Here is a 26,088-nt window from a genome sequence, read left to right as displayed (position 1 = left end):
ACCTCTTCAGAACATTTCACCCCAAACCCACAGAATATACATTCTTCTCAAGTGCACATAGGTCATTTTCAAAGATAGACCATATGTTGGGTCACAGGCAAAGTCTCTTCAAATTCAAGAAGATTGAAATCATATCAAGCATCTTCTCAGATCACAATGGCATAAAACTAGAAATCAACTACAATAAAAACAATCTAAAAAAATGAAACACATGGAGACTAAATAGCACACTATTAACATATTGCGTACCGCATAGAAATCTCTAAGACATACGCCAGGAACCACACGTTTTTGGATAAACTGCACGTTATTTAAATCATCATAATGCACTTTAGGTTTTGTTTTTCAATAATTATCACATTTTTATTTACAAAAACAATTAAACAATTAAAGTTCCTAGTACTTTTTTAACATATGGTACTGCATAAAACATTTTCCTCTATGAAGAGGGACCAAACAAAATTTATATAAGTATCTAGATTTGCTCCTTTTTCCATGGGCGTGAAAAATGAGAACATTCATGAGTGGTCCTTAACAGATGGCGCGAGAAACTCGAGAAAACTCCTGAGCGGTATGAAATGTGTTAAACAATGACTGGGTTACCAGAGAGATCAAAGAAGAAATAAAAAACATCATGGCAACAAATGACAATGAAAACACAACAATCCAAAACCTACGGGACACAGCGAGAGCAGTCTTGAGAGGGAAGTTCATAGCTCTACAAGCCTACTGCAAGAAACAAGAAACAATGAAAATAAATTACCTAACCCTACAACTCAAAGAGTTAGAAAGAGAGCAACAAGAAAAACCCAGTGTAAGCAGAAGGAAGGAAATAATAAAGATCAGAGCGGGGATAAATGACATAGAGACCAAAAAAACAATACAAAAGATCAACAAAACCAAGAGCTGGTTCTTTGAAAGGATAAACAAGATTGACTGGCGAACCTCTAGCCAGGCTTACCAAGAAACAAAGAGAGAGGACCCAAATAAACAAAATCAGAAATGAAAGAGGAGAAATAACAACAGACCCCACCGAAATACAAAGGATTGTTAGAAAATACTATGAACAACTCTACTCCAACAAACTAGACAACCTGGAGGAAATGGACATATTCCTAGAAAAATACAACCTTCCAAAACTTAATCAGGAAGAATCTAAAAATCTCAATAGGCCAATAACTATGGAGGAAATTGAAGCAGTAATCAAAAAGCTTCCAGCAAACAAAAGCCTGGGGCCAGACGGCTTCACAGGGGAGTTTTACCAAACATTCAAGGAAGAACTAAAACCTATCATCCTCAGACTATTCCAAAAAATTCAAGAGGAAGGAACACTTCCCAGCTCATTCTATGAAGTCAGCATCAACCTAATACCAAAACCAGATAAAGACAACACAATGAAAGAGAATTACAGGCCAATATCCCTCATGAACATAGATGCCAAAATCCTCAACAAAATCCTAGCAAATTGGATCCAGCAGTACATCAGAAAGATCATAAACCATGACCAAGTAGGATTTATCCCAGGGATGCAAGGATGGTACAATATCCGCAAATCAATAAACGTGATACATCACATAAACAAATTGAGAGAAAAAAACCACATAATCATATCAATTGATGAGGAAAAAGCATTTGACAAAATCCAACACCCTTTCTTGATAAAACCTCTCAGCAAGATAGGAATTGAAGGATCATACCTCAACATAATAAAAGCCATATATGACAAACCCACAGCCAACATCATAATTAAAGGGCAAAAACTAAAACCATTCCCCCTAAGAACAGGAACAAGACAGGGATGCCCCCTCTCACCACTCCTGTTCAACACAGTACTGGGAAGTAGTAGCCGTTGCGATCAGACAAGAAGAAATAAAAGGCATCCAAATTGGAAAAGAAGAAGTAAAACTGTCCTTATTTGCAGATGACATGATACTGTACATAGAGAACCCCAAAGACTCCATCAGAAAATTATTAGACTTAATAAATGAATTCGGCAATGTAGCAGGATACAAAATTAATGCCAAGAAATCTATGGCATTTCTTTACACCAATAGTGAACTTACAGAAAGTGAGACTAAAAAGGCAATCCCATTTACCATGACACCAAAAAAATTAAGCTACCTAGGAATAAACTTAACCAAGAAGGTAAAAGACTTATATGCGAAAAACTACAGGACGTTGAAAAAAGAGATAGAGGAAGACATAAACAGATGGAAGAACATACCGTGTTCATGGATTGGTAGAATCAACATCATCAAAATGTCCATACTACCCAAAGCAATCTATAGATTCAATGCAATCCCCATTAAATTACCAACGGCATATTTCACAGATCTAGAACGAACGTTCCAAAAATTCATCTGGAATAAAAAAAGACCTCGAATAGCTGCAGCAATCCTGAGTAAGAAGAACAAAGTAGGTGGGACCTCAATACCAGATATCAAACTGTATTACAAAGCCACTGTTCTTAAAACAGCTTGGTACTGGCACAAGAACAGACATATAGATCAATGGAATAGAATAGAGAACCCAGAAATCGACCCAAACCACTATGCCCAATTAATATTCGACAAAGGAGGCAAGAGCATACAATGGAGTCAAGACAGTCTCTTCAATAAATGGTGTTGGGAAAAACTGGACAGATACATGCAAAAAGATGAAACTAGACCACCACCTCACACCATACACAAAAATAAACTCAGAATGGATAAAAGACTTAAACGTAAGACGGGAAACCATAAAAATACTAGAGGAATCCACAGGCAGCAAAATTGCAAACATATGCCTAAGGAATTTCTTCTCTGATAATGCTCCTAGGGCAATGGCAACTAAAGAGAAAATAAACAAATGGGACTACATCAAAATAAAAAGCGTTTGCACAGCAAAGGAAACCATCAACAAAACAACAAGAAGAGACACTACATGGGAGAACATATTTGCCAATGATATCACCGATAAGGGTTTAATCTCCAACATTTACAGGGAACTCATGAAACTTAACAATAGGAAGATAAACAATCCAATAAAAAAAATGGGCAACGGACCTAGATAGACACTTTTCGAAAGAGGACATACAGAAGGCCAAAAGACAAATGAAAACATGCTCAAAGTCACTAATTATACGAGAGATGCAAATCAAAACGACAATACGGTATCATCTCACACCTGTCAGAATGGCTATCATCAACAAATCAACAAACAACAAGTGTTGGAGAGGATGTGGAGAAAAAGGAACCCTACTGCACTGCTGGTGGGAATGCAGACTGGTGCAGCCATTGTGGAGAACAGAATGGAGCTTCCTCAAAAAACTACAAATGGAACTCCCATTTGACCCTGTGATCCCACTACTAGGAATATATCCCAAGAAACCAGAAACACCAATCAGAAAGGATATATGCACCCCTATGTTCATAGCAGCACAATTCACCATAGCTAAGATCTGGAAACAGCCTAAGCGCCCATCAGCAGATGAGTGGATTAAAAAACTGTGGTACATCTACACAATGGAATACTATGCTGCGGTAAAAAAGAAGGAACTCTTGCCTTTTGCAACTGCATGGATGGAACTGGAGAGCATTATGCTATGTGAAATAAGCCGGTCAGAGAAAGATAAATACCACATGATCTCACTCATTTGTGGATTATAGAGAACAACATAGACTGATGAACAGGGACAGATCCAAAGACAGAGAAACAGCGATCAGACTATCAATCCCCAGAAGGAAAGTAGGGGAAGGAGGGGGTAAGGGGAAGAGATTAACCAAAGGACTTGTATGCACGCATATAAGCCAAACCAATGGACATGGACAACAGGGGGATGAGAGCATGAGTGGGGGGAGGGGGGATGGAGATTAATGGGGGGGATGAGGACACATTTGTAATACCTTAACTAATAAAGAATTTAAAAAGGAAGGAAGGAAGGAAGGAAGGAAGGAAGGAAGGAAGGAAGGAAGGAAGGAAGGAAGGAAGGGAAAGAAAGAAAGAAAGAAAGAAAGAAAGAAAGAAAGAAAGAAAGAAAGAAAGAAAGAAAGAAAGAAAGAAAGAAAGGAAGGAAGGAAGAAAAGCAGCCCTGGCTAGTGTGCTCAGTGGTTAGAGCAACAGATCTCGGACCTAAGGGTTGTAGATTTGATTCCTCATCAAGGGCAAGTATCTGGATTGCAGGTTTGATCCCCAGTCCTGGTTGGGCACATGCAGGAGGCAATCTATCAATGTGTCCCTCTCACATTGATGTTTCTTTCTCTACCTCACCCCCTCCCTCCTTTCCACTCTTTAAAAATCAATGGGAAAAATATCCTTGGATGAGGATTAACAACAACAACAACAAAAAAAAGGGTTTAGTATTTTTTAGCCCTAGCAGAGTGCACCAACCATTTTAAAACCATGTCTTCACATGGTCTTCCCTGTGTATGTTTGTATCCTAATTTCCTCTTCTTAAAGGATACCAGTCATATTAGATTAGGGCCCAACTAATTACCTCATTTTAACTTACTTCTTTACAGACTCCATATTCAAAGGAAGTCAAATTCTGAGGTACTGGAGATTAGAACGTCAACATACAAATTTTTGGAGGACACAATTCAGTCCATAACAACAAGATATATGTAGTGCAATTTTTTCTGACACTCTGAGGTTGCCTTTCCCTCTCTTGATAGTGTCTTGTTCTTAATTTTAACATGGTCAAATTCATCAAATGTTTTTAAATTAGCACTTTTTGTGTCCTATTTAAGTAATCAACCTACTCCAAGTCTTGAAGATCTATTTTTATTTCTAAAGGTTTTATTGTTTTCCTTTCACTTTAAATCAACTATATATTTGTAAATAACTTTTGTGTAGAGTCTGAGATCAGGGTCAAGACACTGATTTTGTCATAAATCAGTAACTTTACATCTGTAGGTCCATTTCTGGACTTTAATCTATTCCACTGATTAATGTATCTACCCTATGCCTATATTGTTACTCTCAATATCTACTGTTTAATAACAGGTCCTGTTATCTAGTAAATTAAATTGTGCAGTTATATTTTCTTCTTCAAGTTTATCTTGATTATTCCTACTCTTTTGAATTTTTTCATGAATTTTATAATCAGTGTGACGTTTCAAAAAAACCCCACTTCTGGTACTGGGATTCCATTGAATCTAAAAATTAATTTGGAGACAACTGACATCTTTATAATATTGAATCTTTTAATCCTTAAAGTGGTATATCACTCAATTAATTATATTTTCCTTAATTTTCTTATAGTAATGATTTTTAGTTTTCATGTGGTGATATTGAATATCTTTTACTACTGTATTACTATCTATTTGAGATTTCTGATTTAATTTTTAATGGTAGTTTTAAAATTATTTCCATCTCTTTTATTCGACTGGTATATAATAATGCAATTGATTTTTAAATTAAAATATAATTCACACCATAAAACCCATTCCTATAAGTATACAATTCAGTCTGTTTTAATATATTCCCAAGGTTGTGCAACTACCACCTTACTTTAATTCCAAAACATTGTCATCACCACAAAAAGAAATCACATACTATTAGTAGTGGCTCCTCATTTTTTCCTATTCCTGCTCCCTCAATCACTAATCTACACATATATTCCTCTGCAGCCATATCTTTGCTTTAATGCAAAACAGGAATATATATAGCTACTTACCTTTATTGGGTTCTGCTACAGTAGACCTATCTGAATGTTTAAAATGGGAAATCTCTGTTACTGATTTTTTTCGTATAATTATTTGATTTCCAAGCCTCCTGGGTCCTAAGTAAAAGACTGTAAATTTTCGCTGAATATCAAGTCCAACTGGAAAAAGGAAAAAAGCATATAAGTGATTATCCTATACTAGAGGCCCGGTGCATGAAAATTCATGCACTGGAGTGGGGGTAACTCAGCCCGCCTGCCCCCTCTCACAGTCCGGGATCCCTCAGGGGCGGGAGGTGACCTGGAGATCAGGGGAAGGTGACACACTCATCACACCTCTGCTGCTGCCACTGCCTGCAGCACAAGCCTCAGTCGGCCCTGGTTACCTGAGCCTCGGGTGGCCCTGGGCGGCTGGGCAGCCGCCATCCAAAGCTTGCCTGTGCCTCAGGCCGGCCCTGGGTGGCTGGAGGGCTGAGGGGACTGGGGGACTCTGGAGGCAAGTGCCCTGGCAGGGCTGAGGAGACTGGGCATCACCATCTTGTGGCTATGGGTGCTGTCATCTTTGAGAGCCTGGAAGTCAATTAGCATTCTCCCTCCTTATGGGCTGTGGGCACTGCCATCTTTGCAGCCTGCTGCTCAGTCATTTAGTCGTCCAACACTAACCCCCTGCCGGTCTGGTCGCCCCACGCAGCCTGTTCAGTTGTTTGTTCAGTTGCAACGGTTGCTTAGGCTTTTACATGTATGTAGATAATAAAAGCCTAATATGCTAAGTGTCCGGTCATCCGTTCAACCAATGAAAGCGTAATATGCTAAAAATATACTAAGGCCACTCAACCGCTCACTATGATGTGCACTGACCACCAGGGGGCAGACAGTTGACTGGTCGACCAGTTGTTATGATGTGCACTGACCAACAAGGGGTAGATGCTCTGACCGGTAGGTTAGTTTGCTGCTGGGGTCCAGCCAATCATGACTGAGCGAGACAGGCTGACACGCTCTGGAGCCCTCCCGCAGTCCCTTCCCAGATGGCTAACCTCCCGTGTCCCTCCCCAGCCCCGATTGTGCACCGGTGGGGTCCCTTGGCCTGGCCTGTGCCCTCTCACAATCTGGGGCCCCTCGGGAGATGTCAGAGAGCCAGTTTTGGCCCTACAACAGAACAACCAGTCGCTATAACGCGCACTGACCACCAGGAGACAGACGCTCAATGCAGGAGCTGCCCCCTGGCGGTCAGTGTGCTCCCATAGGGGGAGTGCCACTCAACCAGAAGCCGGGGTCATGGTTGGTGAGTGCAGCAGCAGTGTCTCCATTCCTTCAATGAACTTACCATATTCAGAACTAATTAGATTTATGCTAAGTTCTGCAGATTTAAGAGCTCTCTTCACATCAATCTTTTTAGTCCAATTTCCAGCTTTTAGCAAAACAGAATCCCTGAAAAAGAGTACTTTAATGTATCACTTAATTAATAATCTGAACACTAAATAAAATAATATGTTAATCTTCAAGAGCTGATTGATCCGAAGATATGTCCTATCTGGTAGTAAACTGAAGTCAGTATTGAAAGTTACTTTCCCCAGATTCTTGGAAAAGGAACTGGAATGTCAGTGGAACTACCATTACCATAATTTTCTTAACTACACATTAACCCAAAAGCTGATTCCAAGTTGCATTGACTCACTTCAGGCCACCTGATATATAGTTGCTATCAATAACCCATGAGCTTATCCCTTAATGACTCACTGTAAAAATAGCTATACATAAATTACATGACTTTATGAGAACTTCAATAGTATAAGATTGATCTAAAATAGTTCGTATTTAATAACACCACAAACAAATCAACAACCAATTTTGTGACTGAACTTATTTTAGTCTCATATAATTAAGGTTGTCATTAGATTTTGTTGTCAGAGAGAATAAAGATTTGTATAATGATACTAGAGGCCTGGTGCACAAAATTCATGCACTCAGGGAGGGGTTCCCCTAAGCCAGGCCTGTGCCCTCTAGCAGTTCAGGAGCCCTCGGGGGATGTCCGACTGATGGCTTAGGTGGGGAGTGGGCCTAAGCTGCCAGCCAGACATCCTTAGCGCTGCCACAGAGGTGGGAGAGGCTCCCACCACCACAGCTGCTGTGAGCCCGGCCTCTGACTGAGCGGCACCCCCCCGTGGGAGTGCACTGACCACCAGGGGGCAGCTCCTGCACTGAGCATCTGCCCCTTGGTGGTCAGTGCACATCATAGCAACTGGTCGTTCTGCCATTCGGTCGATTTGCATATTAGCATTTTATTATATAGGATATTCTCTATAAGTGTGCCATGGCTAGTTGCAGGAGCATAATTATCAGTGAAAGGGATATCCTATCAGTCACTGCAGTTTCTTTAGGAACCTTGCATGGGACATTTTAGGAAGGTATTCTCTATACCAGCAGTTCTCAACCTGTGGGTTGCGACCCCTTTGGCAGTCAAACGACCCTTTCACAGGGTTTGCCTAAGACCATCCTGCATATCAGATATTTACATTATGTTTCATAACAGTAGCAACATTACAGTTATGAAGTAGCAATGAAAATAATTTTATGGTTGGGTCACAACATGAGGAACTGTATTTAAAGGGCCAGAAGGTTGAGAACCACTGCTCTATACACTGGCAACAATTAAGAGACTTCAGAGTCACTGCCATTCCTGAATTTATAAGTACATACAATAATATGATTAGGAGCATAGGCTCTGGAGTCAGAATGCTTGGGTTCAAATCTAGACTTTAAAGAACCTATATGTCCTTGAACAAACTGATTAAATTCCTTTGGTCTCAATTTCTTCTACAAAATGTAATTAATAGTAGCATTTGTCCCCTACAAAGATTAAAAAATTAAATACCTGGAACCTACTGATTGCTCTAAAATATTAGCTATAGCTATAATTGATATCCTTAGAGTTTGTTTATGACATCTTGGAAAAAAGAGCAGTATTAGAAAAACCAACTCAAGTGAAAATTACAGAATGGCATGCTAAAGAACTAGGTATAAGGGAAGTACCTCCTTTATATATATGATCTGGTTGGCTGTATCCTATAATGGAGCTATAGTAGTTTGTTAGATTTAAATGTTGAAATAAAAGATATATTTTGAAGTGAGTAGTAAGGTCATGAATGACTGAAGAAAAGCAACAAATAAGAAAGTTCAGCAACAGTGGACTATAGATACTCCTAAAGGTTATCTGTTCACTTGTTTCCAACTTTGTTCATTATAGTACCAAATATAATAATCTAAAACAACAGACTCAATGTTAATATCTTCTTTAAAAGACAAACAGAGAAACTACCCCATTATAGCATCAGAAACATGTAAATTAATTAATCCTACAATGATTGTATTACTTTTTCTACTCAGTGGATTTTTTTTTCTTTTATACTACAGACTTAGAAATAAAATGAAATAGAAATTTTTACACTTACATAATTTTGTGCTTAAAAACCAGTTGATTATCTGTATCACCTATGATTAAGGTAACATAGTGAAAATCTGGTGCTGTTCTTTTAGTTTGTAGCTGTTCAAAGTTTCTTAATGTAATGGTCACTAATATTTCCGCCATCATGTCACTATATCTTGCAATCTTTAAAAGAGGATAGGCATAAAAAATATTAAAAATAGCCTTACTACTCATACTCAGCTCCAAGTCAGCTATGAGTAGCATTATTCCTGATAAGACAATCAAAATATCTAGAAAACAAAATATTTACCTGTTCGACTTCGAGTTCATATTTTGGAAGATACATCACTGTTTCTTTTATCTGAGTTCCAAAAGGGGGATGTCTATTTAAAATCTAAAAACATTTATATCATTATATTATGAGCACACTAAAAATTATTTTAGTAAAATACTTTATATAACAAATAGGTTTTTGTTGTTATTGTTGTTAATCCTCACCTGAGGATATTTTTCCCATTGATTTTGGAGACAGTGGAGGGGGGGTGGGGAGGAAGAGGATGAGGGAGAGAGAGAGAGAGGAAAAGAGAGAAAGAAACATCGATGTGAGAGAGATTGGAATCAAACCTGCAACCCAGGCACATTGTCCCTGACTGGGAATCAAACCCTCAACCCTTAGGTGCCCGGGCCAACACTCTAACCAATGAGCACAACGGCCAGGGCTAGTCAATAGTTTTAGTAATGCTTATTTCTTAAAACCTGAAATTAAAATACTTATGACTATAAGAAGAAAAATCATTTTACTAGAAATAAATATATAAAAGTTAAGCTTTAGAACTCACATTAAGAATAGAGGTAATATTAGGAATAAGTGAATGTTAAATACCAGTTCAAGTTCCCTTGCATCTGTTTCTTCTATTTTTTTAAAGGAAGTCAAACCTGCGTTAACCATTGCATTTGACAATGTTATCCCTGTGGAAAATTAATCAAATAGCAGTTTTTAAACAATCTATTTTAAACAAAATATATATTTAAATATTTAACTACATTAGTAAAAAAGTTAGATTCAGACTAATAACTGATGTATATTTTTATTGATTTCAGAGAGGAAAGGAGAGGGAGAGAGAATCATTGATCGGCTGCATCCTGCACAACGCCTACTGGGGATCAAGCCTGCAAGTCGGGCATGTGCCCTTGACTGGTATCGAATTTGGGACCCTTCAGTCTTCAGGTCGATACTCTATCCACTGTGCCAAACTGGCTGGGGCTAATTTTTTAAAGTTTTTTAAAAATGTTTTCAGTTAAATTAGTTGGGAAGTGACATTATTCAGTTGTTTATATCTTTTTTTCAAACTGAAATAAACATGCATTTGCTTACTATACAAAAGAAAGAGGAATTCTTTGGTTCACATGATTGCTCAGCCCTTAGTTTTATCATATGTCATCCATAAAGCAAGTACCAAGAGACACCTATTATTATATTCGTGTTTGAAAAAGGCAACGTGATTCAGGGATGAGAATATTGCTTTATGAAACTATGGTATTCTGAGAATTTCTGTCTTAGAGTTCTCTCTTGTCTGTACCTAAATAAGATAATTTTACTCTTCTGCTTAAAATTTCCAATACCTTACCATTGCATTTGGAATAAAATTACAATTTCCTTACTATAGCCAAACTCCCTTACCTAAATGCCTTGACCACAGCCTACCTCTCCCATCTAATTGTCTACCATTCTCCTCTTGCTGAATATTGTCCAGCCACAATATATATTTTGTTCCTTAAATATATCAAGTTAACTTCCATCTTTGGACCTTTTCTTTTTGCTTTAAGAAACTAAAATTTTAAATTATTATACTCATGAATGAATTTAACCAAATTCCCAAATAGAAGATATTGTTAGAAGTATAAAATTCCAAAATATTACCACTCTGTGTATGCACATATATTACTGATGATGGTATGACACTCCTATTTCCTTACATCTTTATTCTTTCATGGGAATTTTTCTTATACTTAAGACACAACTACTATTCATAATTCCTTAATTTTCATTTTCATTTTCCCTCAAAACTTCTCCTGAATTTTAATTTTTCAGTTTATAAACATTGTTGAAAATCAATGTGTATTCTTTATTTCTTTCCTGATGCTCTTATAAGTGCTTAGATTTGCTTTTTTGCTTGATTCACTTTTCTATGATTAAATGTAGAAAAATGTTAGAGTTCAACAATTAGGGAGATACAGAATTCAACCAACACTCAGACTGACAATATTCTAAGGTCAGAAAGACTGGCTTTTTCAAGTACAATGAAACTTTTATTAGTAACCATTTAATCTAATTTCAACTTTTTCTGTAAATTGCTATTTCCTAACTGTTATATGGAACCTCCTTCACAATTCAGAACTCTTGTCTTCGTGGGATGAGTGTGGCATTTGGTCTGCCCGGACTTCTGTAGGAAGGTGACCCTTTTCATCAGGAATCTCTCCTCGAATTGGACCTGACTTTCACCAGCCAATCCCCACCTTCACCCCAGCTCCCAGAACTAGTCAGCTCTCTGCTACCAACTAATTTCAAATTTCAAGGAAATAAAAAAGTAGGAGATCTTTGTTCTAAGGAATAATAACACAATCCCTAATGATCCCTTACATGATTTTTTCATGTCCCAAGATGCATATCCTATATAATAAAAGCATAATATGCTAAGTGTCGGACCAACTGGTCAACCATTCGGTAGACCGCTTGACCAGTTGCTATGATGTGCACTGACCACCAGGGGGCAGACACTCTGACTGGTAGGTTAGCTTGCTGCTGGGGTCCAGCCGATCGGGACTGGGCGAGAGGGCTGGACACACCCTGCAGCCCTCCTGCAGTCCCTCCCCGGCAGGCAGGCCTCCATCAGCCCCAATCTGGACTGTGTGAGATGGTCCCAATTGGCCCCAATCGCTGGCCAGGTCGAGGGACCTCACCGTGTACAAATTCGTGCACTGGGCCTCTAGTAAAATTGTAAAGCTAACTAGACTGTCAGTCATGGGCTAACAACTCTCTTTTTAGAGTTCTACCTAAGAAGGAGGAGGGTCACAAAGCCAATGGCAGCAAACTGGAAAACTCCAGAGTGTTTTAGTCATATCCCGGTCTTTGTAAATGTCCCCCTCTAGAGTCTTTCAGTTCACACCCTGAACTAGATCCCAACAGACAGGAAATAGGCATAATCTTTTGTCTGCAGCATCTTAAAAAGATTAGTACTAATATTATGCTGTTATTGAACAAAATAAAGTTGAGATATAAGTGGTATAATTTTCTATAATGAATTAGGAATGCCAAGACTGCTAGTTCTGTACCTTGTCACTGAGATCAAAACAAAATAGTCATAAAAGTGGAAGAGAGAGCAACTCATAGTTACCTACTTACTAAAACAAAATTTCACTTTTGATTTAAAAACAAATTTAAAAGAGCAATAGTTTTTATTGGGTTTCCTAATTAATTTAAAATGGCATCCTTTAAGCCAGAGTAAATAAAAATCAGACTTTCAAGACAAGTAAAGTACAGTACCTCTTTTAGGCCTACATAGTTTTCCTTTATAGGTCTATAACAGTGATGGCGAACATTTTGAGCTCGGTGTGTCAGCATTTGAAAAACCCTAACTTAACTCTGGTGCCGTGTCACATATAGAAATTTTTTGATATTTGCAACCATAGTAAACAAAGATTTATATTTCTGATATTTATTTTACATATTTAAATGCCATTTAACAAAGGAAAATCAACCAAAAAAATGAGTTCGCGTGTCACCTCTGACACGCGTGTCATAGGTTCGCCATCACTGGTCTATAATCATCATAGAATAATTTTCCTAACAGCAAAATAAATTGCAAACATTGACAAACTGCCTGCCTGTATTCAGTACCTACCAATTTTTTCCAGCTGTTTGGATACATGCAGAGAATTTTCCCAAAGTTTACATCGAAAACATTTAGCTAAAATCAAACTGTTCAATAGTACAGCAAAGTTCTTTTCTTGAAGAGCCACAAACTCTGACAACCCTAAAAAAAAGTTTCCAATATTAAATCTAGTACACTAGTTAACTGAAAAAATATTGAAAATACAAGAATCCCGTAACATACATCTTGTAATTCGTGAGCCACTTCTGAAAATCTTTGAGGTATCTTGTGTCAAAGCGAAGTCCTGTATGGGAATGCATCCTAACTGAGCCTGAATAAGACTGGGGAGAAAAAAAATTCATTATTTACTTTTAAAAATTATCTCACAGTATTTGACATCATTGACTGAAATATCTCTTCTTAAAATTCCTCTCTGCCTTGATTTCTTTGACAATACATGATCTATATTTTATATCATTATTGTTGCAAGTATTTTTTACTTCTTTTTCCCAATATCCAAAAGTTCAGTTCTCACTTCCCTTCTCTTCTTTATTCACCTCTCTTTCTCTCAAAAATCTCATTTCTTCTCAAGACTTTCATTATCTCTAGATTGATAAACTTCTAATACTTACAGGGCACAGTCACTTAGACTGTTTAACCTCAACAAATCTAAACTATTTGTCATATTCTCCTTCAATACAGTTCTGTCTTTGGATTTTATTATATATAAGCATTATAGAAAAACAATACAAACTGTATAATCAACAAATATGTATTAAATGCCTATGAGTAACAAGCATAATGTTAGTTGCTGATGACTCTGTTCAACATATGAAGGTCAGTATCATATTAGTTAATTATTAGAAATCAGCAGCTGCTTGGCTTCAAAATTTGAGAGCTATGTAGTAAAAGAGGAAAAAAGGAGCTACCAGCCACTGTGCTATTATCCCAGGTTCTTTGCTACTTATTTCTACTGTTTACTTATCTAACCAGAAATTGATACACAATAACTCTATGGATGTAATTAAAATCATTAGACTCTCTTGTATTCTCTCTTAGGGGGTATTTTCTAGAAAATTTGTAGTCAAATATTTTATAGAAAATAAGAAAATCAAAATAAATGGAGCAAATGTACAATTAAAAAGAAAAAGACAGAAGGAAGAAAATAAAGACAAAACCAGAAATTAGTGAAATAGAAAATAATAGAAAGCAAAAGATAAAAAAAGAACTAAAGTGAATAGAACTATTAAATATAGTCAATACCTAAAAATAAATGACTTAAAAAGATTACAATATAGCCCAGTGAGGTGGCTCAGTGGTTGAGCATTGATCTATGAACCAGAGGTCAGGGTCCAATTCCTGATCAGGTCACAAGCCTGGGTTGGAGGCTCAATCCCCAGTGTGGGATGTGCAAGAGGCAGCCAATCAATGATTCTCTCTCATCATTGATGTTTCTATTTCTCTCTCCCTCTCCCTTCCTCTCTGAAATCAATAAAAATATATATATTTTTAAAAAAGATTACAATAGAGAAACCTCTTGCATATCTGATTATGAAAAAGAAAAGGACACAAATACTATTAGAAACTAGAAAGGAGACATTATATATTTAGAGGAACATTTTAACTTATTAGAGAACAAAACTTTATGCCATAAAAACTAGCAAGGTAGATGAAATGAATGATATCTCAGAAACATATAAATTAATAGAAATTGACTCAATAAAAGTTAGAAACCCTGTAAAAAACAAAGAACATAAAAATTTTTTTTAGAGAAACCCAACTTTCAGATCCAGTAACTGTGGTGAACTAAAAGGGGTTGCTACTTCTCTACCCTGAACCCAAACCTGTTTTTACAAATAAGTGAGAAGGAGTTTGATGGATCCCAGAATCTAATCCAAAAAATGTGAAAAATCCCTTGGTGGTGAAACACTGGAAACTTGACCACTAAAAACAGTAAGAAGACAAGTTTTCATCTACAAGTTAAGGAAAACAGAATTTAAAAAAAACCACTAGAAATCAAGGAAATAACTATTAGAAATCACTCTTTATAGATAAAACTAGTGGCCTGGTGCACGAACTTTGTGCACATTAAAAGGGAATTAGAGGAAATATTTTAATATTGCTATTTGCTCTTTCTCTATAATAGAAGTGTCAAAGATGAAAGAAAATTAGTAAAATATATATGAAAATCTTCCTCCTGTCAGAGTCTGGGGCGCACCGCAGGACCCAGAGTCAAGTCCCTGCCCACCCACGTGTGCCTCAAAATCACACGAGACCTAGACCCAGCTGGCCCCACCCCCATTGGGCAAGATCCAGACCCGGCTGGCCCCACCCCCGTCAAGCCCCGCTGGGTGGGGGGTGCACCCTCAGGTCCCCTGGCTCTGCGCCGGGTGGGGGGCGCAGCCTCAGGTCCTCCAGCCTGGTGCCAAGAGGGGGGCACAGTTTTAGGTCCCCCAGCCCAGTGCCAGGGCGGGGGCACGTCCTGAGGTCACCCGTCAAGCCCCACCAGGTGGGGTCGTGGCCTGAGGTCCCCTGGCCCGGGCTGGGGCGGAGGGCATGGCCTGAGGTCTCTCGGCCCAGACTGGGGTGGAGGGTGTGGCCTGAGGTCCCCCAGACTGGCAATGGGGCAGGGGGCATGCCTTGAGGTCCCCCGGCCCAGCGCGGGGGGGGAGGGCATGGCCTGAGGTCCCCTGTCAGGCCCCACCAGGTGGGGGCACAGCCTCAGGTCCCCTGCCCCAATCCGGCACCACACAGCCTCTGGTCACTGATGATCGCTCGTTATGGCTCCTTATGGGAACCTTGCCTCTGTTGTGGGCGCAGCCATCTTGTGTTATGGGAACCTCACCTCTGCTGTGGGCGCAGCCATCTTGTGACAGTGTGAGGGTTAATTTGCATATTACCTCTTTATTATATTAGGATGATTGTCTACCTAGGAACTTCCAGCAAACCAACTTAAGAACTATTAGTACTTCCTATATATCATCAATGAATGATTTATAAAATGCAACGTTATGTTATTCAATGGAAAAAAGGATGCTGGCCTGGACAGTGTTGTTCAGTGGTTGAGCGTTGACCCATGAACCAGGAGGTCATGGTTTGATTCCTGGTCAGGGAACATGCCTGGGTTGCAGGCTCAATCGCCAGTGGGGGACATGCAGGAGACAGCCAATCAAGGATTCTCTCTCATCATTGATGTTTCGTGTGTTTTTTTTAATCCTCACCCAAAGAGTGAGGATATTTTTTCCCATTGATTTCTAGAGAAAATGGAAGGGAGGGGGGGAGAGAGAGAGAAACATCAATGTGAGAGACACATGTTTATTGGTTGCCTCCTGAACACACCCCAACCTGGATTAGGGATCAAACGTGCAACTTAGGCATGTGCCCTTGACCAGGAATAGAATCTGTAGGCCAATGCTCTAACCACTGAGCAATGCTGGCCAGGGTTCATCATTGATGTTTCTATCCCTCTCTCCCTCTCCCTTCTTTTCTCTGAAATCAATTAAAGAAAACATATTTTTTTAAAACTCTGTTCACACTATCAAACTATGTAAAATGCCAAGAAATAAACCTAACAAGAGATATAAATCCTAAATAATCCTATCTAATAATAGAGAAACATGGGAATTAGCCGTACCTCTGCTACCCTTCCCATTGGCTAATCAGGGCGATATGCAAATTAACTGCCAACCAAGATGGCAGCCGGCAGCCAGGCAACTTGAAACGAACAGGAGGCTTGCTTGTTTCAGTGATGGAGGAAGCCAAGGTTTCCCGCCTGCTGCTGCAGGCCTCTGAGCTTGCAGTTTAAAAAACATTGTTACAAATATAGAAGCTAAACAAAACCCCAGAAACCTGCTTTCGGCCAGCAGGGCTTCAGCCAGCGGGACCGCAACATTGTTTCAATTATAGAACAAACGCAGATCCCTGCTTTCAGCCAGCCAGGATCTCAGAGCTGGAGTGAGCAGGACCACAACAGTGTTACAATTATAGAACCCAAACAAACCAGGTACCTGCTTTCAGCAGCCGAGGCCTCAGAGCTGGAGCCAAGCCTCAGAGCTAAAGCTGACCCAGAATAAAAAAATAAATTAAAAAAGGACAGGTTGGAAGCTTCAGTCACCCGCCAGCCTGAAAACAGCCCTCAGCCCCTCACCCAGACTGGCCAGGCACCCCAGTGGGGACCCCACCCTGAAGGGGTGTGACCAGCTGCAAAAGCCATCATCCCCTCATCCAGGCTGGCCAGGCACCCCAGTGGGGACCCCCACCCTGAAGGGTGTGTGACCAGCTGCAAACAGCCATCATCCTCTCATCCAGGCTGGCCAGGCACCCCAGTGGGGACCCCCACCCTGATCCAGGACACCCTTCAGGACAAACCAGCTGGCCCCCACCTGTTCATCAGGCCTCTATCCTATATAGTAAAAGGGCAATATGCCTCCCAGCACTGGGATCAGCAGAGCCGCGAGGCCTCCCGGCACCAGGATCAGCATGACAGGGAGCAGCGACCAAACCCCCTGATCGCCCTGCGGTTCTGTGTGTGACAGGGGGCGGGGCCACAACCTCCCTATCTGCCCTGCTCTGTTCGTGACAGGGGAAGGCGCCTCAACCCCCTGATCAGCCCTGCTCTGTGCCTAATAGGAGGGAGCTCCCCAACCCCCTGATCGCCCTGCGGCTCTGTGTGTGACAGGTTGCGGCACCCCAACCTCCTGATCGGCCCTGCTCTGTGTGTGATAGGGTGCGGTGCCCCAACCCCCCCAACCCCCACAGGCCCTGCCCTGTGTGTGACGAGGTAGAGCCATAACCTCCCCATCGGCCCTGCCCTGAGTGTGAGAGTGGCGGCGCCCCAACCCCCTGATCAGCCCTGCTCTGTGTGTGACAGTGGTGGTGCCCCAAACCCTGATCCACCCTGCTGTGTGTGTGACAGGGGGTGGTGCCCCAACTCCCCTATCGGCCCTACTCTGTTGAGTGACAGGGGGAGCTCCTCAACCCCTTGATCGGCCCTGCTCTGTGCGTGAAAGGGGGGTGCTCCGCAACCCCCTGATCGGCCCTGCTCTGTGCGTGATAGGGGGTGGCGCCGCAACCTCCCTATCAACCCTGCCTCGAGTGTGACAGGCCGGTGCCCCAACCCCCCAATCAGCCCTACCCTGAGCGTGACTAGGGGTGGCTTCGCAACCTCCCGATCCGCCCTGCTCTGTGCATGACAAGGGGCGGCGCCCCAACTCCCCAATCGGCCCTGCTCTGAGCCCGACCAGGGGCTGCACCTAGGGATTGGGCCTGCCCTCTGCCACCCGGAAGCAGGCCTAAGCCAGCAGGTCATTATCTCCCAAGGGGTCCCGGACTGCGAGAAGGCACTGGGTGGGCTGAGGGATCTCCCCTCCCCCACGAGTGCACAAATTTTTGTGCACCGGGCCTCTAGTCTTACCTAATTATAGACAAACATGTAAATTGACCATACCTTAGCTACACTAACTAATCAACCAGGATAGTATGCAAATTAACCTAACAAAGATGGCGGTTAATTTGCATACATAGGCTCCAAGCGGTGGAGCGAAGCCTGAGGGCCCCGGAGCAGCGACGGCTGGAGCAGCGAAGCCTCACGACCTTAGAGCAGTGACGGCCAGAGCCCGGCCAGAGCGAAGGCCTGGGTCCCGGGTGCCGGAGGAAAACCGGTGCCAGCAGCCAGGGAAAAGGAAGGCCTACTGCATGAATCTCTTTGTGCAGCAGGCCTCTAGTTAAATATAAAATACCACAGAAAGACATAAAGATCTGAATGGATGAAGAGAGACCATATACCTAAATAGATTTCAAAACTGTAAGAAGAATTCTTCCCCAAACTAATCTATAAAGCCAATTTCAACAGGACTTTTTATAGACCTTGATGAACTGACTCTAAAGTTCATAGGGATCTAGCCCTGGCAAGTGTGACTCAGTTGGTTGGAGCATCATCCTGTGCAGTGAAGGCTAGTGGGTTCAATTCCCAATCAGGGCACATACCCAGGTTGCAGGTTCAATCCTCAGTAAGGGCTGGGGTGCAGGAGGTAGCCAACAGATGATGTCTTTATCTCTCCTTCTCCCTTCTTCTCTCTCCAGAATCAATGAAAAACATATCCTCCAGTGAGGATTAAAATAAAAATAATAAAAATAAAGTCCATAGGAATCATAAGTTCATAATGATCATAGGGAGAAAACTGCAGCAATAGCTCAAAACATCTTTTACAGATCAATAAGGAGGGACTTGCCTTATCAGATAACAAAACATGCAATAAAAGAAGAGTAAATTAAACAATGTGGTATTGTCACAGCAACAAAATAAATAGACTAACAGTAAATATTTATCAAATACTCCTGACTATCTTTGGAAGACAAAATATAATTAATTCTTAACTCATACCATACATAAAAATTAACTCCAAATGCCTTATGAAAAGCCTACAAGTAAAAATAAAATGATTTTAAAGTATTAGAAGAAATGATAGGGAAAGTCCTATGATTTTAGAATGCAGGGCAGAGACTGCTTTCCTACCAACATTTATTCTCACTTTCTTTTTTAAAAGCAAAATCCTAGTTTTATTCTAGACACATGCCTAGATTAAAGACACTTCCCAGTCTCCTTTGCATGTAGGTAAAGCCATGGAACTAGGTGCAAAAGTGAGTTGGGACTTCCAAGAAGTCTAATGAACCAAGAGAGGATACTCAAATGTAATGGCTACAGCTCTAGCATTCTTTTTGGACAATGAGGTGACCTTGAAATAAGTCATGAAGCTACCTCAGACTCTCTACTTTGAGTTATCTATTCTGTGATAAAAAAGTAGCCTATCTTGTTTAAGCTATTTTTATTCATTTTATTGCTGTCTGACTGTAGCTGAGGCTATTCTAAGAAATACAAGATATAAAGGATCTTCCTAAAATGATTTTATAGCAGTTTAAATAACATGTATATTCCCTAATAATTACTCCCTCCTAATAATAATATTCCCTTCTATATCCTAAACCAAGCACATGGCATAGCATATCATAGCATTTGTGATTGCAAACTGAATAAAAATCATATTTCCTCTTGCATAAAACCAATTATGTATATGCCCTCCTAATTTTAAAATATAACTTTTTACTCTTTAGATTGGAAAAAGTTCAAATATGCAAAACCACTATTGAGAAAATTTATGAAAATAGTCACTCTTTTTACATTGTGGATGGGAACTGTCAGAAAATCCTTTTCAAAGGCAATCTGGCATTATACATGAAATCTTTTCATGTATGAACCCTTTTACCCAGAAATCCTTGAAAAATATGGTATAAGTTCATTTCAGCACCAATTATACTAGCAAATATTTATAAACTATATAACTATTCATCAAGAAGTGGTTAAAATTATAATATATTCATACTATAGGATGCATTGCTATTAAAATACATATTGCTATTATAATAAATGAAGTTGATATGTGTACATACTGATATAGAAAGAATATGACATTACTAGGGCAATAATTATAGCATGAGCTTGTTTATATATAGACATTACAAATGTTTATTAGCACACCAATATGTATGAAATAAATAGAAAGGAAATAAATAGAAAAATTTACATCATACTACTGGGGAAGGGAGATGGGGAGGTAGTCAAGGGTGAACTTAGTCTTTGCTTTATAAATTTTACTTCTGACTCTTTACAAATAAATCCATGTCTTATTTTCAAAATATAGTAACAAGAAACAAATTAATGAGAAATCACTGATTTGGAAATATATACTGAGTTCACTGGAAAATGTCATTTAAGAAAACAGCTAGGGCTGAAGGTGAAAAACCTGGAAATTAAAGTTATGAAAAATAAAAACAACAACATTAGAATAAAGGGCAGAAACTTGAAGGATAAAAATTTTAAGTTAAGAGGATTAACATCAGGGAAAAGAGGGAGACATAAAAGTGGTAACTATTAGCCATCATCACCCACCAAAAGACTGTACATTCTGGATTAAGAAAGGCCCTCTCTCTCCTTGGCCAAACTCAAGTAGATGCATAAAGGAGGGAAACAATAATGGGAAACAAAATTGTTATACGCATAAAAACAATTATAAAGTCATCAAATTTAAGTTTTAAATTAATCAAAAGAATGTATGACCCAATTTAAGGCAAGATAAATAAAAGCTTTAAAATTGCAAATAGGGGGTTCTCAAGAAGATGCTTGTGGAAAAACACCTTGATTTGACTCACCAGTTGATGCTACAGAGTATATCAGAAAAAAACTAAACACTGAATCAAGAGATCTAGATTCTAGTTCTAGTTCAGTCCCCAGTATAGCAACATAACCTTGGGCAAGTCACAACTTCTCTAGGCATCACTTACTTCATTCCTTGATGATCTCTAAGGAATTAGAATTTCTACAGAAATACAGCTAAGAAGCAGAACAAAAACTTCTGTTGTCTAAGCTATAGATCGGCCTGATAAATTGTTTAGAATGGGGAGAATTTTGTTTCTGAGACATCAAGGTATTTGGGAGATAAAATTCAACGTGGTATCATGAAATATCCCATGGAAGGAGTGACCTCCTCTAGCTAAGGAGGGGAAAAATTTCTTTAGCTAACTGGTTTAATTGAGAACATACAAAAATCATTTTTACCTGAAATTGTATACTCGAAATCAAAAGGTTTAACACTAAGATCTAAATAATCAGAAAACCAAGCACTTGGCATAGGACATCACTGCATTTATGATTGCAAACTGGGTAAAAGTCACTACAATTTAGAATGTAACCTGTCTACTCTTCCACTTACAACTCCTCATTATAAACTTTTCATCCTTGGCAGAATATTCATCTCACTGTCATATATGCATTCCTTTACCCATGCTTTTGCTCTCTCAGAATGCCACTGTCATTCAACAGACATTTATTACATGTGTTTTCATACTGTCCATTATTTTTGTATGTATGGTTCTCATTCAAGCTAACTTGAATGCTCTTGATGATAAGCATATCTTCTTTCTATCATCTACCTTGCCTGAACAGAACACACCCTCAATAAATATTTGTTGATTAAAAAATTTCACAAATCATCTGTTTAAATTGAAGTCTGAATTTTTAGAAATTAATTTCACACCTACATTCTGACTCATTTTTATGTAAATATGTTCTTTTTTATACTCAGGAAAAATGTGAAATAAATTTTAAAACTATAAAAAATGTATAAATATGAATCATGAACAGGTAGTCAGTATTTTAAGGCATTCAACAATGAATTATCTTTACCAATTTACTTTCATTTCTCTTGTTTTAATTTTTCCTTCCATTGGAAATCTGTAAATAAAAACAAGGCAAAATTTTTATTATTACTTATTTTAACAAAATAAAACCTTTTAAGATTATTTAAAATATTTTAACTTCTGTACCTGATAGTTATTCGATTTGGACTTCTGTTCAAAGTATTCAAAGTTTTCTTCTCATTTATCCTTAATTGTACATCTAGAAATTCCTTGCAGCTGGCTATCATTTTGACCTATAAAATTTCAGCATTTGTCCATTTAATTATGTCCATTCTTTCCTGTCATCCACTTTCTCTATACTTATTTCTCATGTTGCCTTGGGACACCACAGTTTATCATTGGGCATAATAGAGCTAAAAATTTGCTTTATACATTTTGCTTCTTTAAGGATTCACCCACTCATTCATTTATTAACAAAAGTTTACAAACACTTGTTATATGTCAGACATTCTGCTAGACACTGGGACTAAGATGTTAAAGATTAACAAAATAATCTTACCACATAGTAAGCCTTCAGTAAATGTTGCTCTTAATACTATTACTACTATTATATTATTACTCCCCCTTCTATAGTTTGCAAACCATTATCTCTATTGAGGCTAACTTTGTAATGAAAAGACTGCTTTAGATATCATAGTTATGCCACATGACTTTGAGCAAAGCACTCTCTCTGCTTTGGTTTCTTGCATCTGTAAAACAAAACTAATACCTATTCTAATTCTCTTACACATGTACTGAACTAAAAATCAGATGAATTAATGTTAACATTAAGAATTTTCTACTCTTGATTTCTTCTTAAAAATAATTTTACATGTAAATAAAGCCTACTTTTCACCAATTTTTGTGCTATTTTTAGTATAATCCTATTAAAATAGTCAACTTAGATATTTTAAATTAAAATGAATGGCTTAAATTTAAAAATAAATATAAATACCTTGTTTTATAGTCATGTCCCCAGTAAAGGGAGAAAGCACCAATACAGTTACCAGTTACCAACATGATTATCGTTCTCTTCACTGCTATAGCTGCAAAGTTGCCACCACTGTTGATATCTTAGTATACCTGTTTTTACTCACATTTCCCTACAATCAGTTCTCTCTTTTTTTGGTCTATCATCAATCCTATTCTATTTCTACTGTTACTGTTATTCTGTTGCAAAAGGTTTAGGGAAGAGTTGCATATATGCGGCACATGTGTCCCTCATTGTCCCTCACTAATGGCAGACTTTCCTAATATGTCATGCCACATGATTTGGGGTCTTTCTCAACATACTGCACCTAGAAGCCACTACCAATGTAATTGGCATTCTCGTGTAAGTTGAAGGGTAACTGCCAGCCCTACTCTGAGTATGTATATAAATTTTCTTAGCCCTGATACATAGATACAACTGAAAATACATTCTAAGACCTAATATTGAATATCTCATGATCAAATGTACTTAAGGATGGAAGAGACATAAGCACTGTTAGAAATGCTTTCTTTTCTGCTCATTCATTCTTAAATTACATGATATACTAATTATTTTTATACAATTACATGATATACAAAATTATTTTATACTGTATTAGTTTGTATTAATTTTCTAATGAAAATCAATTTACCAGATCCAGTAAAGTTTCTTTTCCACTAATTGTACAAAATTTCTTCACTGTTTCAAATGTAATATAATACCAAGCCATCAACCTTCCTGTCTCTGTGGTAAAAGATGGAAAAATAAACATTTACTCCATCAGCTGAAACAACTTGCTTTTTCATGAGTTTAATAAACATTTCTTTAACATCTATTCCGTGCCTGTAATGACATCAAGAAAAAAAAGACACACCAACAAATCTAGAAGATGTAGTCTCTGAACTTATAGGTTGGCTAGGGAGATAACCAGATGAAAATAACTGGACTAGAGAACAAAGTCCAGTTAATGATAACATTTACATATACAAACTTAAATACAGAGGAAATTAAACTTAAGAGAATGGTCAATGTGGGGTGGCCTAGTAGAGATAATGGGTCTTGAGCAGGATTTAAAAGTAACTAATATGCCTTGGCAGAAAGGAAATAAAACCATTATGACCTCAGGAAAAATCAAGATTTGCTAATAAAAAAAAGTAAAGTTTATCATTAGAATACTGTTATGAGAGATGTATGGCTTGATAAACATATGGCTTGGTCATATGCAGGTTATTTTACATAATGTAGGAATAATAGAATATTTCATATGTTTATTGTAAAGATTAAATGCAATAATCCATGTAAAGAACTTAGCATAGGGTCTAACATTAAATGTTGCCCACTTTCATTATCAAAACATGATGAATGATAGATTTACAGAGGCCCTGAAAGAGCCTTGAAATGCTATTAAAAGAGTTTAGATTTTGGATTTGATTTGTAAAATAAGAGTACCACTTAAAATTTTTGAGCAAAATTTAATTAAATTGGAGTTTGAATATAAATTGTTTTAGAAATACAACATTGGGTTGACTGGAGTAGGGGGATTTGAGTGAGGGTAAATAATTGATGAAATGGAATTTGTTTTAAAAGCTACTGGTTTCAATTATAATCTGTCAAAAACATTACGAATAATTTCAAACCTTGTGAAACAGAAAATGGCTGGAAACAGGAAAACGGCATACTGCTTTTCAAGAAAAGGATTAACATTTATGTATGTACTACAGGTTTTGCTGAAGAAGGGGAAAAAATTACATTCCATTAGACTTAGATACTCCATGGTACAGAAGATAAAAAAGGAACAGAGAAATAACAAGGGCAGCTTAAAAGCTGCTTTCTCAATTAGGAGTCTAGTGAATATATTCAGCAAAAATGTGAGTAATTCAATGGTTCAGAAAATGGAGCTTCTGAGAGCAGTGTGTGAGATATCAAGAATATGGTTATCAAGGAAACTAAATATAACTAGGGCATATTTAAAGCTGCTGCTCTTATCCTAAGTGTCTATAAATTAATATAGGCCAGTGATGGCGAATCTATGACACGTGAACTCATTTTTTGGTTGATTTTTCTTTGTTAAATGGCATTTAAATATATAAAATAAATATCACAAATGTAAGTCTTTGTTTTACTATGGTTGCAAATATCAAAAAATTTCTATATGTGACACGGTACCAGAGTTAAGTTAGGGTTTTTCAAAATGCTGACATGCCGAGCTCAAAAGGTTCACCATCACTGATATAGGCTATCTCCCTGTTAGAGAAAATTAAAGGTTTTGGTAAAAGACTTGATACTTGCTGGGTTTTTAGTAAGGAGGAAGGTTTCCTAAGTAAAGTATAAAAACAACATACAAAGATTCCAGAAGTGGCTCTCTGAGGGAACATGTGGCTTAGTGTGGTTTTGTTAGCGTCCACCATGCAGTACCATGGCCAGGTTCAAAAAGTGCAGAAAGGGGTTGGTGCAGCCCATCAACCTCATCTTCAGATATTTGTAAAATAGATTTCAGATTTAGGTGTGACTTTATGAGCAAGTGAATATGTGGATAGAAGCCTGTATCATTGGTTTTGATGAATATATGAATCTCATAGTAGGTGATGCAGAAGAGATTCAATCTAAAACAACAAAAAAAAAACAACGAGAGCGGATCATGCTAAAAGGAGATAATATCACTCTGCATCAAAGTGTCTCCACCTAGAAATGACTTAATGAAGTGAGAAATTATTGAGAAGCAATACAGTTTGTGTTTTTCAGGTGTCCTTTGTTGGGAGAATAGTTCTTACACACTTATTCATATTGGCTTACCATACCCTTATGTTACTACCAGATGACAATAAAATATGTTGAATTGTTTTTGTTTTTGTTTTTTTAAAAATAACATAGAAAGGAAGCCATGAAGAAAGTGACTCAAGGTAGAAGAAATAGATAGAATTAAAAAAGATATGCAAGTGAAGAAAAGAAG

General features: G+C 38.3%; 1 protein-coding gene and 1 pseudogene across 1 annotated transcript in view; one reads left to right on the top strand and one right to left on the bottom strand.

The window, feature by feature from the left end:
- Positions 1 to 26,088, bottom strand: part of HFM1 (helicase for meiosis 1) — a 99,032-nt gene that overhangs the window by 33,926 nt on the left and 39,018 nt on the right. The window contains exons 20-29 of the mRNA XM_059688824.1: positions 23,791 to 23,882; positions 22,316 to 22,422; positions 22,176 to 22,223; positions 13,181 to 13,278; positions 12,968 to 13,099; positions 9,949 to 10,034; positions 9,376 to 9,459; positions 9,091 to 9,248; positions 6,966 to 7,069; positions 5,657 to 5,803 (exon numbers count right to left, since the gene is read on the bottom strand). Coding sequence (XP_059544807.1) covers positions 5,657 to 5,803; positions 6,966 to 7,069; positions 9,091 to 9,248; positions 9,376 to 9,459; positions 9,949 to 10,034; positions 12,968 to 13,099; positions 13,181 to 13,278; positions 22,176 to 22,223; positions 22,316 to 22,422; positions 23,791 to 23,882 — 1,056 coding nt within the window. The remainder of the gene's footprint in view (positions 1 to 5,656; positions 5,804 to 6,965; positions 7,070 to 9,090; positions 9,249 to 9,375; positions 9,460 to 9,948; positions 10,035 to 12,967; positions 13,100 to 13,180; positions 13,279 to 22,175; positions 22,224 to 22,315; positions 22,423 to 23,790; positions 23,883 to 26,088) is intronic.
- LOC132229440 (small nuclear ribonucleoprotein E-like) lies at positions 25,545 to 25,950 on the top strand (annotated as a pseudogene).

This window comes from Myotis daubentonii, chromosome 3 (genome assembly GCF_963259705.1).
Source record: "Myotis daubentonii chromosome 3, mMyoDau2.1, whole genome shotgun sequence".
Classification (NCBI taxonomy): domain Eukaryota; kingdom Metazoa; phylum Chordata; class Mammalia; order Chiroptera; family Vespertilionidae; genus Myotis; species Myotis daubentonii.
This window is presented reverse-complemented; position numbering and strand designations above follow the sequence as displayed.